At 40.6% G+C, this 18,659-nt stretch overlaps 1 protein-coding gene across 10 annotated transcripts in view; it reads right to left on the bottom strand.

The window, feature by feature from the left end:
• Nucleotides 1–18,659, bottom strand: part of YEATS2 (YEATS domain containing 2) — a 112,597-nt gene that overhangs the window by 56,367 nt on the left and 37,571 nt on the right. For 5 of the 10 annotated variants that reach the window (XR_010155400.1, XM_001135033.8, XM_024355838.3 and 2 more), the window contains exons 8-11: nucleotides 17,045–17,156; nucleotides 8,184–8,228; nucleotides 3,620–3,800; nucleotides 1,506–1,745 (exon numbers count right to left, since the gene is read on the bottom strand). Coding sequence is in view for 7 of the 10 variants with exons in the window: in XM_001135033.8 (XP_001135033.7) it covers nucleotides 1,506–1,745; nucleotides 3,620–3,800; nucleotides 8,184–8,228; nucleotides 17,045–17,156 (578 nt within the window). In the remaining 3 variants the exon portion in view is untranslated. Of the gene's footprint in view, nucleotides 1–1,505; nucleotides 1,749–3,619; nucleotides 3,801–8,183; nucleotides 8,229–17,044; nucleotides 17,157–18,659 lie in introns of all 10 variants that reach the window. The other 5 variants (XR_010155399.1, XR_679364.5, XM_009446935.5 and 2 more) reach the window with 1 other exon arrangement.

Raw genomic sequence — 18,659 nt, 5'->3', positions numbered from 1 at the left:
TCCTCGAGAGGCTGAGGCGGGAGAATCGCTTGAACCCGGGTGGCGGAGTGAGCCGAGATGGCGCCATTGCACTCCAGCCTGGGCAACAAGAGCAAAACTCTGTCTCAAAAAAAAAAAAAAAAAAAAAAGGAAGAAAATCAGTAAGTAAACAGCTGGATTTAAGAACCTGGTGTCTTGTTTTGAATAGGAAAATATGAAATTCACCTACCCAGAGCAAAAGTCTCTGTCAATACTATATCACAGCCATAACCCAGAAAGATTCATGTTCCCGCAAAATACTCTCAAAAGTTACTGACAGTTAAACATCCTCTACTGTATTTTATTGATCAAACTTGTCATCCATGAATTTCTTTAAACTTCAAATCAATTTATATGTTCAGCCTATTCCACCTCTGAAGTAGCAAGTTCCAAAATTTTTCTACCTGGTAGGTAAAATTGCCTACCAATGGCAGGGGACGGTGGCTCACGCCTGTAACCGGAGCACTTTGGGAGGCTGAGGTAGGTGGATCACCCGAGGTCAGGAGTTCAAGACCAGCCTGGCCAATATGGTGAAACTCCGTCTCTACTAAAAATACAAAATTAGCTGGGAGTGGTGGCACGTGCCTGTAGTCCCAGCTACTTGGGAGGCTGAGCCAGGGGAATCACTTGAACCTGAGAGAGGTGGAGGCTGCAGTGAGCTGAGATCGCGCCACTGCACTCCAGCCTGGGTGACAAGAGTAAAACTCCATCTCAAAAAAAAAAAAAACTGCCTACCAATTAGAAGCTACTTATCTCTCATCAAAGATTTGGATCCTATTTCTGCTTAGCTGTCTACTTATAACACCAAACATTCTTTTTTCCCCCCTTCATTTAAGTATTATACAGAAGTCCTCATACTTCCTGGGTATTTCCAATTGCCTTTTAACAAACATGTTTTGTTCTAAGGTGGAACAGTCAAAACCATAAAGTATATATTCCTACTAAATTTTACTTAACATAAAATGAAACTGTCACAAGGCAAAAGATAATCCAATCTTAGTGAACAAGACAACTCAGAACTACCTACTGACAATAGGAATGAATAATTTTCTAGTGTGGTTACAGACAGAATAAAGCATTTCAATTCCCAACCAACTCTAACCCTTAAAATTTAACTCCATGCCAAAGGCCTCTAAATTTTTTCTATTACTAGTCACTGTGGTTTCCATGTATATAATCCCCAAACACGATTCCTACACCTTAGTTTCAGCCATATATCCTAGCAAACATTTTACCTGTGCTGATTCTAGCAGACAAAAATTTGACCATTTGAGTTTCATTTATCTCCTCCATTCATTTCCGTATGAATGAGCTTTGTTTTTGCCTTGTGACAGCTTTGCCAATCAACAGTGATAAATTTCCTTTTGTTAAACAAACACTGCTTAGAAGAACTTAAGAGAAAAAAAGCCAAGTATTTTGTTTTGTTGTTCCAACAATTTTAACAACCAGTCAACTCCATATACACTGTCTTCAAAACATCTGCATACCTGACACAATCTTGCAGCTCATGGTGATGGGCTGGAAGGATTTTCCAGGTGACTCAGGATTAGGAACCTGACTTTGTGGAACAATTTTACAGCTTGATGCTATTGGCTGGAAAGCTGAATTGCCATGGGAACAAAAGGTAACTTTCTGGGCTGTAGTCATTTTGGTGGGTGTTCTTTCCAATGAAGATGGCAAAGCATAAAACGGAGTGTGTCGTTCAGCTTCAGTGCTAGCTGGGAATCCTGCTTGAGATGAAACAGGCAAATGGCAAGTCATCAATCGCTTTGAAATAAAACCTTACCATTGTGGAAAAAGAATAAAAATGCATTATTTCAACACCCATTTTAAACCATGTACTGGTAGCAAAATAAATACAATCAATCAGCCCTTCATATTTTTGGTGAAAAATATATATGCTTAGAATAATGTTTAAAGTGCTTTTTTAAAAAAACTTGAAAACATTATTAACTATAAACCATATATAACATAAAAAGAACAAAAGTTCTTATGTTCCTCCATTTTTTAATATATAAACTGAAAAACTGTTTAGAGAAGAAAAAATCTTAGAAAGCATTCACTAAATCTAATGATATCCTCCTCTCTTATTTATTTACTTATTTTTGAGACATCGTTTCACTCGTCACCCAGGCTAGAGTGCAGTGGTGTGATCTCAGCTCACTGCTACCTCCACCTCCCGGGTTCAAGCGATTCTTGTGCCTCAGCCTCCGGAATAGCTGGGATTACAGGTATGCACCACCATCCCTGGCTAATTTTTGTATTTTTAGTAGAGACGGGGTTTCGCCATGTTGGCCAGGCTGGTCTTGAACTCCTGACCTCAGGTGATCCGATGGTTTCAGCCTCCCAAAAGGCTGGGAATTACAGGCATGGGCCACCGTGCCCGGCCCCTCTTGTATCTTATTAAATGCCCATAAAAAAGATGCAATTGAAATCTAAAGAGGAATAAAGTTGAGATTTTATAAAAGAACTGTAATACTAACCACATTAAAATATAGGCTTAGAAATAAAACATTTAAGATCAATTTTATATCTTTTATGCTTATATATGGGAACATTTAAATATGTATTTATACACATATATTTGTTAAATTTAAAAATGGCATGGTCAAAATACATTGTTGGTGATGAATCTTTTTTTAAGTAAAATCAGGTATTTAATATTCAAGTTTCTTGCTCGCACAATCAGAAGCTGAACCAGAAAGTCTTCCTGTAATACATTATAAGGAATTATCAAGTGATAAAAATCTGTTTTAGGCCAGGCGTGGTGGGTCATGCCTGTAATCCCAACACTTTGGGAGGCCAAGGTGGGTGGATCGTCTGAGGTCATGAGTTCGAGACCAGCCTGGCCAACATGGTGAAAACCCATCTCTACTAAAAATACAAAAATTAGCCGAGAGCGGTGGTGGACGCCTGTAATCCTAGCTCCTAGGGAGGCTGAGGCAGGAGAATTGCTTGAACCCAGGAGGTGGAGGTTGCAGTGAGGCGAGATCACGCCACTGCACTCCAGTCTGGGCAACAGAGCAAGACTCCATCTCAAAATAAAATAAAATAAAAATAAATTTAAAAATCTAATATTTTTTAGCGACTTTTACATTTTATAAAATGTCAGTAAAACTTCATGGAAATTTTTTTTTTTTTTTTTTGAGATGGAGTCTCGCTCTGTTGTCCAGGCTGGAGTGCAGTGGTGCCATCTCAGCTCACTGCAAGCTCCACCTCCCGGGTTCAAGCCATTCTCCTGCCTCAGCCTCCCGAGTAGCTGGGACTACAGGCACCCACCATCACACCCAGCTAAATTTTTGTATTTTTAGTAGAGATGGGGTTTCACCGTGTTAGTCAGGATGGTCTTAATCTCCTGACCTCATGATCCACCCGCCTTGGCCTCCCAAAGTGCTGGGATTACAGGTGTGAACCACAGTGCCCAGCCGGAAAAATATTTTTGACAAGAGTGGAAATTTGGCTTTCATAACAGAACTGTGTAGTAGAGGCAGCATGTCTACTTATACCAAAGTTATTTTCCATATACTATAGGTCTCTGAAAGCAGCAAATGGGAAAGGAATGCCTCAGAACAACGTTATGCAAGGAAAACTGCTGTATTACCTTTCTCCACAGAGGTATCGGGTACTGGCTCATGTGACTGCTTTATTGGTGAAGAAGCTTTCACTGGGGCTGGAATGGTCAAAGGCAAAGATGGAGGGGCATCAGAGATGTCAGACTCCGAGGACTGAGGATAGATACAGTCTTCTCCGAGAGAATGGCGATGGAGTTCAACATCCACTACCTAGACAATTGGGCAACAATCAGGCTCATGAGTCCATCATCAATGTCACAGAAAGCTCAAGTCCCGTCCAAGAATGTAATCTCAGGGATGTGAGAGATAACTTCTAATCACACTTCAAAGACAATTTCAATCTGAAGAACTAAAGGAATTATTCTAGAAGGTAATCTAATCTGGCTTAACAGACACATACCTCAGTGAAAATCTAATCTGGTTTAACATACAAATCTCAGTGAAATGATTCACAAAATTGGGGCCTCTTGATTTTGCTGTTGCTACTCCTTACAACAGTATTCCTCCAAATCTTTGCATGGCTGCCTTTCTCACCAGCAGGTCTCAATGAAGTATCACCTTCTCAGAGAGAGCATGCCTAACCACCCAAGAATAAGCTACTTCCTTATCCCCCAGCTACTCTTATCTTCACAGCACTTATTTGTAACTGAAGTAATTTTATTTGCTTTTGTGTTTACTGTCTACCCTCCCCATTTTCAATGCCACTAAGAATTTGACTCTGAAGGAAGAAGCTACTGTGTTCATTTCTGTATTCCCAGCACCTGGACCAGTGCTCAATAAGTACCTTCTGACATAATACAGCAGATTTCTCTAGACAGAGTAAGATTTAATTAGTGAACTCTGATTAAATGGCTATTGCTGATATTATATGATGAATACAAAAAAAGGGAGCGAAGGTGAAGAACAAAGTTGGAGGTCTCAGACTCCTGATTTCAAAATTTATTACAAAGCTATAGTAATCAAAACAGTATGCTGCTGGCATAAAGACAGACATACAGACCAATGGAACAGAATAAATCCTCACATATATGGTCAAATGATCTTTGACAAGGGTCCCAAGACCATTCAGTGGGGGAAAAGACAGTATTTTCAGCAAATGGTGCTAGGGAAACTGGATATCCATATACCAAAGAATGCAATTGGACCCTTACCTTACACTATATACCAAAATTAACTCAGGATCAAAGAACGAAACATAAAAGCTAAAACAATAAAACTCCTAGAAGAAAATATAAGGGAAAAGCTTCATGACACTGAATTTGGTAATGGTTTCTTGGACACGACACCAAAAGCATAGGCAACAAAATAAAAAATAGACAAATGGGACATCAAACTTAAAAACTTCTGTGCATCGAAGGACACAATCAACAGAGTGAAAAGGCAAAAATATATCACGGAATGGAAGTAAATATTTGCAAATCATCTATCTGGTAAGGGGTTACTATCCAGAATATATGAATAACTCCTGTGACTCAGCAACAACAAAAACCAAACCACCTAATTTAAAAATTGGCAAAGACATTTTCTGAACGTCTTTGAATAGACATTTCTCCAAAGAAGATAAACACATGGTCACCAAACACATGAATGGATCCTCAACATCACTAATGATTAGAGAAACACAGATCAAAACCACAAGATATCACATCACAAACAACAGAATAACTACTATAAATTAAAATACAAAAAAAATTAACAAATGCTGGTGAAGACGTGGATAAACTGGAATACGTGTGCACTGTTGGTGGGAATGTAAAATGGTGCGGCTACCACGAAAAAATATAGCAGTGGTTCCTCTAAAAACAGAATTACCATAGGATCCAGCCAATTCCATTTCTGGATATATACCCAAAAGAACTGAAAGCAAGGATTTGAATAGATACCTATACACCTACGTTCATAGCAGCACTATTAACAACAGCCAAAAGCTGGAAGCAACGCAAGTGTCCATCAGCAGGTGAACGGATAAACAAAATGTGGTATATACATACAATGCAGTATTATTCAGCCTAAAACAGGAAGAGGGGCGGGGCACAATGGCTCATGCCTATAATCCCAACACTTTGGGAGGCCAAGACAGGCGGATAGCTTGAGCCCAGGAGTTGAAGACAAGCCTGGACAACATAGTGAGACCCTGTCTCTACAAAAAATAAACAAGTAGGCCGGGCGCGGTGGCTCATGCCTATAATCCCAGCACTTTGGGAGGCCGAGGCAGACAGATCATGAGGTCAGGAGATCAAGACCATCCTGGCTAACAGTGAAACCCCGTCTCTACTAAAAATACAAAAAAAAAAAATTAGCCGGGCGTGGTGGCAGGTGCCTGTAGTCCCAGCCACTCAGGAGGCTGAGGCAGGAGAATGGCGTGAACCCGGGAGGTGGAGCTTGCAGTGAGCCAAGATCGAGCCACTGCACTCCAACCTGGGCAACAGAGCGAGACTCCGTCTCAAAAAATAAATAAATAAATAAACGAGTAAGTAAATAAATTAGCTGGTCATGGTGGCACACGCCCGCAGTCCCAGCTACCTGACAGGCTAAGGACAGATTACAAGCCCAGGAGTTCAAAGCTGCAGTGAGCCGTGATTGCACTCCAGGCTGGGTGAGAGAGAGCAAGACCCTTTCTCAAAAATAAATAAATAAAAATAAATTTTTTTACAAAGGAAGGAAATTCTGACATACGTTACAACATGGATGAAATCTGAGGACATTATGCAAAGCGAAATAAGGCAATCCCAAAGAGACACATATGGTATGATTCCACTTATATGAGGTACCCTAGAGTAGTCAAATTCACACAGACAGAAAGTAGAGCAGCAGTTGCCAGTGCTGGGGGGCGGGAGGAGTGGGTGGTCATTTTTAATGGGTACAGAGTTTCAGCTCTGCAAGATGAAAACAGTTCTAAAGATGGACTAAGGTCATGGCTGCACAATAATGTGAATATACTTAATGCCACTAGACCGTACACTGAAAAATCGGTAAGACGGTAAATTTTGTGTTACGTGTTTTTTAAGCACAATTTTAAAAAAATATATGAACCGGCCGGGCGCCGTGGCTCACGCCTGTAATCCCAGCACTTTGGGAGGCCGAGGTGGGTGGATCACAAGGTCAGGATATCGAGACCATCCTGGTCTAACTCGGTGAAACCCCATCTCTACCAAAAATACAAAAAATTAGCCGGGCGTGGTGCCGGGCGCCGGTGGTCCCAGCTACTTGGGAGGCTGAAGCAGGAGAATGGCGTGAACCCGGGAGGCGGAGCTTGCAGTGAGCGGAGATCACACCACCGCACTCCAGCCTGGGCGACAGAGTGAGACTCTGTCTCAAGAAAAATAAAATATATATATATAGATATATACACACACACACACACACATATATATATGAACCAAGGCTGGGCGCAGTGACTCATGCCTGTAATCCCAGTGCTTTTGGATGCTGAGGCGGGAGGACTGCTTGAAGCCAAGAATTCGAGACCAGCCTGTGAACATAGTAAGACACTGTCTCTATAAAAAATGTAAAAATTAGCTGGGCTTGCTAGTGCAGGTGTACAGTCCTAGCTACTTGGGAGGCTGAGGTGGGAGAATGGCTGGAGTCTAGGAATTCAAGGTTGCAGTGAGCCATGATGTTACTGTACTCCAGCCTGGCTGACAGAGTAAGACCCTGTCTCAATTAAGAAAAAGAGAAGAGAAAAAGAAGAAAAGAGAAGAGAAAAGGAGAAAGCCTGGTGTGGTGGCTCACGCCTGTAATCCCAGCACTTTGGGAGGCCAAGGCGGGTGGATCACCTGAGGTCAGGCAGTTCGAGAGCAGTCAGCAGTTCGAGAGCAGCCTGACCAACATGGTGAAACCCCATCTCTACTATGAATACAAAAATTAGCTGGGTGTGGTGGCACGTGCCTGTGGTCACAGCTACTTGGGAGGCTGAGGCAGGAGAATCGCTTGAACCCAGGAGGAGGTTGCAGTGAGCCGAGGTTGCAGTGAGCCAAGATTGCTCCATTGCACTCCAGCCTGGGCAACAGAGCGTCACTCCCTCTCAAAAAAAAAAAAAAAGGAGGGGAAGGGGAGGGGGGAAGGGGAAGGGGAAAGGGAAGGGAGGAGGAAGGGAGGAGGAAGGGAAGAGGAAGGAGGGGAGACAAGGGGAGAGGAGCCACAAGTTTCCTGGTAAGCCTGTGGAACTGTGAGTCTATTAAACCTCTTCATAGATTACCCAGTCTTCGGTAGTTATTTATAATAGTGTGAGAATGGACTAACACAGAAAGGCAAACTTAAAAAAAAAAAACTAACACTAATCTTTTCCCTAATTAAAAATGAAGATCGGCCAGGTGCAGTGGCACACACCTGTGAAACCCTGTCTCTACTAAAAATATAAAAATTCGCCAGGCATGGTGGTGCGTGCCTGTAATCCCAGCTACTCGGGAGGCTGAGGTAGGAGAATCACTTGATCCTGGGAGGAAGAGGTTGCAGTGAGCCGAGATCATGCCACTGCACTCCAGCCTGGGTGACAGAGCGAAGACCCCGTCTCAAAACAAACAAACAAACAAAAAATGAAGATCAATTTTCATCCTACTCATTCCCAGATAATACTGTAGGAAAAAAACCTACCGTCTCTGCTCCAAGAGTCTGCAAGCCAGTATAAGTTCTATCCAGCTATGGAAAGACAAAAGGGAGAGTGTTAAATTTCACTGCACTTACTTACATATTATCATAGGATACAATCTTTATCTACAGCTGTTTTGCAAGTCTTCATACCATAGGATCTACTTTTTCATAATGTAAAATATAAATTCATCACTTCAATAAAAAGTTGAGTAAAATCAATAAAAACCTCAGACATATAGTTACTATATTTTTAATATAAATTATACATTTTAAAAAACCTATTCTAAGGACAATGTAAAAATGGAAGAAGTTTTACACAAAAAGATGTTTACTGCAGCATTATCTATAACCAAACTAAAAACAACATAAAAATCCAGAATAAAGGAATGTGTAAGTAAACCATGGACCATCAATCTCTGAAATATCATGCAGCCACATAGATGAGGTTTGCAAAGACTGTGTACAGATATTTTAAATGACAGGCTATACGTATTTTAAATGCATACATTCTTGGACACAATTATATACTCAGAGTATATTTACTAAGCACTTAAAAAAAAGAATGAAAACATAGGCAGTAGAGGCTATGCTAATGACTTCAAATATACTGGCATCATGATTTGTTTTTTGAGAGAGGAATACAAACTGAGGGAATGTTAATAATATAAACGAGTTTACAATTACACAGAAAAAGGTTAAGTTCTTATTTGTAAATTTATATTCCACCACTAAAAAAAGAACTTGTGATAACAATATAAACATACAATAAGATTAACAGGGAAAAGTATTAAATTGGGTAGAAAAAAAAAGAGAGGGAAAAAATGAAGCCAGGGTAGGTTAGTAAATACAAGGTTTTAAAGGCTTATGAGAGGTAGGTGTCACATCTGGCTGAGTTTCTTAGCAGCCAACACAGAGAGGACAACTCAGTCAGTTATAAGAGTTAGTGTTCACAAGATAAAAAGCAATACAGGGTGGATTAATAGTGGTTCCATGGAAGAAATCTGGAGTTTTAATATTTAAACCTTAGCTAACAGTATGACTGCTAAAAAAAAAAAAAAGGCAATTTTAGGTTACATCCATTTTCACAGTCTCCAGAGCATAGAAATAATAGTCTCTCTGTAATCCGCACGGGTGTATCTTTCATTGTTGGGACCAAATTTCAAGAGGGACATTGGATAGGACAGAACTAGTATCAAAACAAGAAGAGGAACTGGAAAACAAAGCATACAAGAAATGTAACAGGAACAGGTTTTGCCTGGAGTAGAAATGATTTCAGGAGACATGAAGGCTATCATTAAACATTTTTAGCGTTCTTATAAAACTAAGCCTTATTCTGTATTATTTCAAAAATCAACAGCCTGAGGCCGGGCTTGGTGGCTCACTTCTGTAGTCCCAGAACTTTAGGAGACTAAGGCAGGCTGACTGCTTGAGTCCAGGAGTTTAATACCAGCCTGGACAACATGGTGAAATCCTGTCTCTACAAAAAATACAAAAATTAGCCAGGTGTGGTGGCATGTTCCCGTAGTCTCAGCTACTCAGGAGGCTGACGCAGGAGGATCTCTTGAGCCCAGAAGGTTGAGGTTGCAGTGAGCCATGATCGCCCCACTGCACACCAGCCTGGGTGAAAAAGGGAGATCCTATCTACAAAAAACAAACAAACGAACAAACAAAAAAACCAGCCTGGGCAACATGGCGAGACCTCAACTCTACAAAAATAATTAAACAATTAGCCAGGCATGGTGGCGCATGCCTGTGGTCCCAACTACTCAGGAGGATGATGCGGGAGGATTGCTTGAATCCAGGAAGTTGAGACTGCAGTGAACCATGTTTGCATCACCGCACTTCAGCATGGGTGACAAAGCGAGATCCTGTCTCAAAACAAACAAACAAACAAACAAAACAGAAAAAAGAAACACTAGGACAAAAGGACAAACAGGGTCAAGGTTTTACTAAATGGATCAATGTGTTGGCTTGGGAAGTGCTGTGCTCTAGGGTGATGGGTAAGGAGAGAGTAAATGACTACCTGTCAGAAATGCAGGATATAGTAATTTCACACATTCTAGGAACTTTAAATTTTATGTAACTCTAATATTTAGAGTATTTAATATTTAATGTATATTTACAGAATCAAATATACATCATTATTTACTGTACAAAATACAAAGATCACTTCAGGCTTTAACAGCCAGGAAAAGCTACATAAGAACTTGAAGAATGCAAAGAATTCAGACAAGCATCTGAGGAGGAGAAGAGCATTAAAAAAGACCCAAGGAAAGACGGCCCAAGGCATCTCTATGACATGAATAGACTGCCATGGCTAGAGCAGAATGTTCATCAGGGGACTTGTGCGAGACAATCTAGGGGAAGTAAATCGAGTCAAAATGAGCCCTGAGAGCAGGCGGGGGTGTTCGCACTTTAACAGGAATTCAATCAAGTTTTCTGAAAGGGATAGCAGAAAGGTTCTGCGGTTTTAAGCAGACTGATCAGATACCGTTGTGTAGGATGCCCTATGAAGAAAGGAGATGGATTTTTAAAAGCCTATCAGGAGACAGCAGAATAGCAGCCTAGGAATAGTGGGCAGGGGCCAGGGCGCGGTGGCTCATGCCATCCCAGCACTTTGGGAGGCCAAGGCAGATGGATCACTGGAGGCCAGGAGTTTGAGACCAGCCTGACCAACATGGTGAAACCCTCTCTTACTAAGAACACAAAAATTAGCTGGGCATGGTGGCGTGCACCTGTAGTCCCAGCTATTTGGGAGACTGAGGCAGCAGAATCGCTTAAACCCAGAAGGTAGAGGTTGCAGTGAGCCGAAATTGCGCCACTGCACTCCAACCTGGGTGACAGAGTGAGATTCTGCCTCAAAACAAAAAACAAAAAACAAAAAGAATAGTGGGAAGGGCGGAGGACGGAATGTAAAAGAGATTATGAAGAAAGAATAATGGTCTGCAACTAAACAAATATTTAGAAGAGGGAAGAATCAAAGATGGCTCCAAGAGTTAACTAAAAAATGACAGGAAAAATAATACTACAGTGCAAATAAGGATCACAAGGCTACAACACAGGTGTTTAGGGTCTCAAGGCCAATACACAGCAAAACAATAAAATGATGTTTTCCAGAAAACTGGTAAGAAACATTTTATTGTCATTTTAAAACACTGTCTCCAATAATCTTCCACCAAAAGCTCTAAGTGATAGGTACAATATAAGATGTGAAAAGTATGTAAAGAATTCCTTTTGTTTAGAGACTAGGTCTGAGCCCAGTGCAACATAAGGTAGTATGTGCTGTGTTAAAAATAAGATTAAAAGAAAGTAAAACTGGCCAGGCGCAGTGGCTCATGCCTGTAATCCCAGCACTTTGGGAGGCCGAGGTGAGTGGATCACCTGAGGTCAGGAGTTTGAGACCAGCCTAGCCAACATGATGAAACCCCGTCTCTACTAAAAATACAAAAAAAAATTAGCCGTGCGTGGTGGCGGGCACCTGTAATCTCAGCTAATTGGGAGGGTGAGGCAGAAGAATCGCTTGAACCTGGGAGGCGGAGGTTGCAGTGAGCCGAGATTGCACCACTGCCCTCCAGCCTGGGCAACAGACCGAGATTCTGTCTCAAAAAAAAAAAAAAAAAAAAGGCACAACTAAAAGACTTTCCTCTAAGTAACAGGACAGTACTCTGCCCCTTAATAAAGTGGCTATGTGCCCTTTTATTTGGTTCCAGTGCTTCTCTGAGGTCATAAGGCAACCTAGTCTTACGCTAATCTTTGGAAAATAACTTAAGCCGCAGGTTAAGCAGTCCCACCTATCACCAATGGAAGAGAAATTTCAGCATGCCTTAAGCTTGAAAGAGGTCCATTTGTAGAAGAAAGGGAATGAAAAAGGAATTCTACAGATATACTCAGCTTCAGTTAGCCCAGTTTTGGAAGCCATTAGTGGGAACAATGTGATAAACCACAAAGTAAGGGTGCTTTGGAGATGTACAGTATCAGGATTATGTCACATGTAGAGAAAATGTACACTAAACTATAATACTATAAAAAGGGTCTAAGGGAACACTAAGAAATGGTCTTTCCATTATAAAAATTAAATATGGGCCGGGCAAGGTGGTTCATGCCTCTAATGCCAGCACTTTGGGAGGCTAAGGAGGGTAGATTGTTTTAGTTCAGGAGTTTGAGACCAGCCTGGGCAACACAGTGGAAAAAAAACTCCATCTCTACAAAAAATAAAAAAATTAACTGAGTGTAGTGGCATGCGCTTGTGGTCCAGCTACCTGGGAGGCTGAGATAAGAGGATCACCTGAGCCGGGGGAGGTCAAGGATGCAGTGAGCCGTGATCACGCCACCGCACTCTAGCCTGGGCAACAGTGAGACTCTGTCTCAAAAAAAATAAAAAATAAACGTTTATTTATATAAAATTGCAAAAATATTTGAGAAAACCAACCAAAAACAGGGCATGAGAAATAGTTCACAATGTCATTATTTCAGTTGCTCCAACTTTTTGGTATATTTCTTTTGTTTTTTTTTTTTTCTACCTTTCAAAGATCGTGGTTGACTTCATGTACATACAGTTTTATACAAACATACCTCAGAGATAACTGCAGATTCAATTCTAGACTACTGCAATAAAGTGAATACTGCAATAAAGCAAGTCACAATGAATCTGTTTCCCAGTGCTTATAAAAATTATGTTTATACTATGCTGTCATCTATTAAGTATGTAACAGCATTATGTTTAACAAAATAATATACATAACTTAATTTAAAAATACTTTCTTGCTTAAAAGTGCTAATGATCACCTTGAGCCTTGAGTGAACTGTAATCTCTTTGTTGGTGGAGGGTCTTGCCTTGATGCTGATGGCTGTTTGTTGAAGGTTTGGGTGGCTACGGCAATTTCTTAAAACAAGACAACAATGAATTCTGCTGCCTCGACTGACTTCCTTTTATGAAAGATTTCTCTGTAGCATGCAATGCTGTTTGACAGTGTTTTATCCACAAGAGAAGTTCTTTCAAAATTGGAGTCAATCTTCTCAAACCCTGTAGCTGCTTTATTAAGTAAGTTTATGTAATATTCTAAATCCTTTGTTGTCAATTTCAACAGTGTTCACAGCATCATCACCAGGAGTGGATGCCATCTCAAGAAGCCACTTACTTTCCTTATCCGTAAGAAGCAAATCCTCATGCATTAAGGTTTAATCATAAAACTGCAGCAATTCAGTCACATTGTCAGGCTCTACTTCTAATTCTTGTACTCCTGCTATTTTCACCATACCTGCAGCTAATTCCTCCGCTGAAGTCTTGAACTTAAGTCACCCACGAAGGTTGGAATCAACTTCTTCCAAACTCCTGTTAATGTTGCTACTTTGACCTCCTCTCATGAATCACAAATGTTCTCAATGGCATCTAGAATGGTTAGTCCTTTCCAGAAGGTTTTCAATTTACTTTGACCAAATCCATCTGAGAAATCACTATTTATGGCATCCATAGCCTTACAAAATATATTTTTTTTCCTTTTTTTTATTTTTTATTTTTTGACATGGGGCTTGCTCTCTCACCCAAGCTGGAGGGCAGTGGCTTGATCGTGGCTCACAGCAGCCTCAACCTCCTGGGACCATGAAGCTGATTCTCCTACCTCAGCCTCCCAAGTAGCTGGGTCTACAGGCAAGCACCACCATGTCCAGCTAATTTTTTTTTTTTTTTTTTTTTCTGTAGAGATGAGGTCTTATTATGTTGCCCAGGTTGGTCTCAAACTCCTGGGCTCACACAATCCTTCCTCCTTGGCCTCCCAAAGGGCTGGGATTACAGGCATGAGCCACTGTGCCTGGCCACAAAATATATTTCTTAAAACAGTAAGACTTGAATGTTGAAATTACTCCTTGATCTCATGGATGCAGAATGGATATTGTGTTAGCAGGCATGAATACAACATTAATCTCCTTATACATCTCCATCAAAGCTATTTTTTTTTTTTTTTGAGATGGAGTCTCGCTCTGTCACCAGGCTGGAGTGCAGTGGCACGATCTCGGCTCACTGCAAACTTCGCCTCCTGGGTTCAAGCGATTCTCCTGCCTCAGCCTCCCTAGTAGCTGGGACTACAGGTGTGACCCACCACGCCCAGCTGCTTTTTGTATTTTTAGTAGAGACGGGGTTTTGCCACGTTGGCCAGGCTGGTCTCGAACCCCTGGCCTCAAGTGATTCACTCGCCTCGGCCTCCCAAAGTGCTGGGATTACAGGCATAACCACCATGCCTGGCCTCCATCAGAGCTCTTAAGTGACCAGATGAATTATCAATGAGCAATAATATTTTGAAAGGAATCCCTTTCTCTGAGCAGTTGGTCTCAACAGTGGGCTTAAAATTTTCAGTAAACCATGCTATAAACAGATGTGTTGTCACCCAGGCTTTTTTGTTCCATTTATAAAGCACAGGCAGAGTAGATTTAGCATCATTATTAAGGGCCCTAGGATTTACTGGATGGTAAATAAGCGCTGGTTTCAATTTAAAGTTACCAGCTGTGGCCAAGCACAGTGGCTCATGCCTGTAATCCCAGCACTTTGGGAGGCTGAGGCGGGTGGATCACTTGAGTTCAGGAGTTTGAGACTAGCCAGGACAACACACGGTGAAACCCTATTTCTACTAAAAATACAAAAATTATCCGCGCGTGGTGGCAGGCGTCTGTAATCCTAGCTACTTGGGAGGCTGAGGTGGGAGGATTGCTTGAACCCAGGACACAAAGGTTGCAGTGAGCCGAGATCACGCCACTATACTTCAGCGTGGGTCACAGACCAAGACTCTATCTCAAAAAATAAAAATAAAAATAAATAAAGTCACCAGCCCCTAACAAGAAGTCAATCCTATGCTCTGAAGCCAGGCATTGACTTCTCCTCTCTAGCTATGAGAAAGTCCTAGATGGCATCTTCTTCCAACAGAAGCCTGTTTCACCTACAGTGAAAATATGTTGTTTGGTGTAGCCACCTTCATCAATGATCTTAGCTGGATCTTCTGGATAACTTGCTGCAGCTTCTCCATCAGCACTTGCTGCTTCACCTTGCAATTGTATGTTATGGAAACGGCATCTTTCCTTAAACCTCACGAACCAACATCTGCTAGCTTCAAACTTTTCCTCTGAAGCTTCCTCACCCCTCTCAGTCTTGACAGAATTGAAGAGCTAGGGCCTTGCCCTAGAATAGCATTTGGCTTAAGGGAATGTTATGGCTGGTATGATCTTATCACTGAGACTTTCTCCAAATCAGCAAGAAGGCTGTTTTGCTTTCTTATCATTTGTGTGTTCACTGGAGTAGCACTTTTAATTTCCTTTAAGAACTTTTCCTTTGCATTTACAACTTGGCTGTTTGGCACAGAGGCCTCGCTTTTAGCCTATCTTGGCTTTCAACATGCTTTTTTCACTAAGCTTAATCCTTTCTAGCTTTTAATTTAAAGTGAGAGATGTGTGACTCTTCCTTCTACTTCAACCCTTGGAAACTATTATAAGGTTATTAATTGGCCTAATTTCAATATTGTTGTTCTCAGAGGATAGGAAGGCCCCAAAAGAGGGAATGAGATGGGGGAATGACTGGTTGCTGAAACAGTCAGAATCCAACACAACACTGATCAATTACTTTCATCCTCCTATAAGCATGGTTTGTCGTGCCCCAAAATAATAGTAACATCAAAGACCACTGATCACAGGATCATCAAAACAGATTTAATAAAAAAAAAGCTTGAAATATTTCAGGAATTACCAAAATGTGACAGAGACACAAAAATGAGCACATGATGTTGGAAAAATGGTACTCACAGAGTTGTCTGACATAGGGTTGCCACAAATCTTCAATTTTTTAAAAAATCAAGTATCTACTGAGAGCAATAAGCAAAGTGCAATGAAACAAAGTATGCTTGTACTCTGTGTTTCACTTCTTATAAGGGCAGTTCTCCCCGTGGAAAGACAACACTTCATAAGATATAATTTACAATGGCTGCACCATAAACCACATGGCTACATTTATCATTAAAGGATTTCTTACAATACAAAAGCATTATAATCTTGTATAGTACTTTATCATTTCCAAAACACGTTCATTTCTGTCTTTACAGACAAACATTATTATTTGCCCCACTTTATAGAAAAGTAAACAGATTTTAAAAAGATTTCAGTAACTTAGCCCCAAGAAACACATTGATGGTGAGGTCTGATGAAAGATTCATGTGTTCTGATTATCTGACCACTTTGTTCATCTTTTTAAAGGATATGCATTGTCCTCTAAACTGAGTCTCTCTCTCTCTGATGGTTGCATCAGAGGACAAAGTAGTGTTGTAGCAGTAAGCATAAACATACTCAGAAATAGTATCTCTTCCCCCCACTATTCTTAGCCACTTCTTGCAGAAGACCTAACACTCCCACTTTGAATACAGCTGACCTTTGAACATGGGTTTGACCTGCACAGATCTGCTTATACATGGATTTTCTTCCACCTCTGCCACCCGAGGCAGCAAGACCAATCCCTCCTCTTCCTCAGCCTACTCAATGTGAAGATGGCGAGGATAAAGATCTTTAAGATGATCCACTTCCATTTAATGAATAAATATATTTTCTATTCCTTATAATTTTCTTAATAACAGTTCTTTTCTCCAGCTTACTTTATTGTAAGAATATAGTCCATAATATATATAAGATACAAAATATGTGTTAATTGACTGTTTACATTATTAGTAAGGCTTGCAGTTAACAGTAGGCTATTAATAGTTAAGTTTTGGGGGAGTTGAAAGTTGTATGTGAATTTTTTAATGCGAGGGGGTCCTTAACCGCCATGCTATTCAAGGATCAATTGTAGCTGGTAAAAAGAGACTTCAAAACTAGGGAGCAATGTTTTGTTACAATACCTTCAGATTATGTATGATATCTATCCGCTTGTTCTGGCTGTCCTTAAAATGAACTTGAACTCTGACGGGAAACTCACCCCAGCCTCTTCTGGTCAGGTGAAAAGGAGGCTCTCTATGGAAAAGCAGATATTAACACGTTCATCCATGTTCACTCTCTCATCCTACACAGAAAAAGTTTCCTGATAATGCATAAATCAGAAATTCACTGTCTTCTGAGAATCATTTAGATTTCCTCACTTAAAACTAAATCAACATGCCGAATTTTGTTTGCTAAAATGCTAAATTATAAAAGAAAAAATTCAACTCAAACCTCTATTAAACTTTCAATTATTGAATGCTAACAGCTAGAGTAAACTTAGACCATATAATCCAATGTCATTTTCACAGACGAGGGAACTAGGTTGATCTGATGAATGTCACTAGAGAGCGAGGATCTTTAATTGGCATTTGACAGATACAGGCCATGAGGTATGCTCCCTACCCTAAACCCTTGTATTTATTCCTCCACTGAGGCAGAAACAAAACGAATCATGAACATGCTTGAGACAATTTATTTGAAACTCTCTGCTAAGAAGACTTAAAGAAAGATCGTATGTTCACAATATGACCTTCCCTGAATAGTGACTATGACTGATTTTAGTGGGCAGAAAGGAATGTGTGTGCATGCTAACTGGATTGGAGAATTCTCAGCACAATGTAATTTGTGAAGGAAGAAAAAAGGAGGGGCGGGAATTGATGGAAAAGAGCAAATTGTTAATAACTGGTGATGGGCACATGAGGGTTCATTATATTCTTTACTTCCATATATGTCTGAAATTTTCCATAATAAAAAAATTTAGAAATTTAATTGATATATCATTAAGTACTCAAAACAATATGGTTTAAGTGCATAGGGAAGAGAGAGAATGCTTTTAAAATGAAAACATTTGTTATGAATACTGGCTTAGAATTAGTAATGAGAGAAGATATCAAAATTACAAGGAGGCTGGGTGCGGTGGCTCATGCCTGTAATCCCAGCACTTTGAGAGGCCACGACAATCGCTTGAACCCGGGGGACAGAGGCAGCAGTGAGCTGAGATCACACCACTGCACTCCAGCCTGAGACAGAACAAGACTCCATCTCAAAAAAAAAAAAAGAAAATGACAAGGAGAAAGAAACTCAACAGATAGTGTTTTTGGAAAATTGAATTGAGTGAGTGCAGAGTTCAAGAACACAACCTGAGAAGAGTGTAACAGATGTGAATTAACGAGCACAGAGCCAGCAGCTAACAACGGAGCCCAGGACAGGAAAAATCCCTGAGATATGAGGGGAGCCTAGAAAGCAGAGAAATTAATAAATACCTTATAAACCAAAGAGAAAAGAAAGCAAAGAAAACTAGAGTGCCCTGGATGGAAGAAATCTGCTGCAAAGGAGCTAAGAGAAGCAGCTGTGACGTTGGTATAGATTCACGCTTGGGGTCAAAGGAGAAGGTGGACTTGAGACAGTCTGAAACGGGACCCACAGCCAGAGATACAGTGTAGCCTAGAGGCATGGTGGACTTGAGTCAATTAATGGAAATTCTACTGATGTGAAGTTTGGTCATTTAAATTCCAGTAAAGCTAAATGGTAAGTCTA

Source organism: Pan troglodytes, chromosome 2, assembly GCF_028858775.2.
Source record: "Pan troglodytes isolate AG18354 chromosome 2, NHGRI_mPanTro3-v2.0_pri, whole genome shotgun sequence".
Taxonomy (NCBI): Eukaryota; Metazoa; Chordata; class Mammalia; order Primates; family Hominidae; genus Pan; species Pan troglodytes.
The sequence above is the reverse complement of the archived record's forward strand: the minus strand, read 5'-3'. Positions and strand labels throughout refer to the sequence as shown.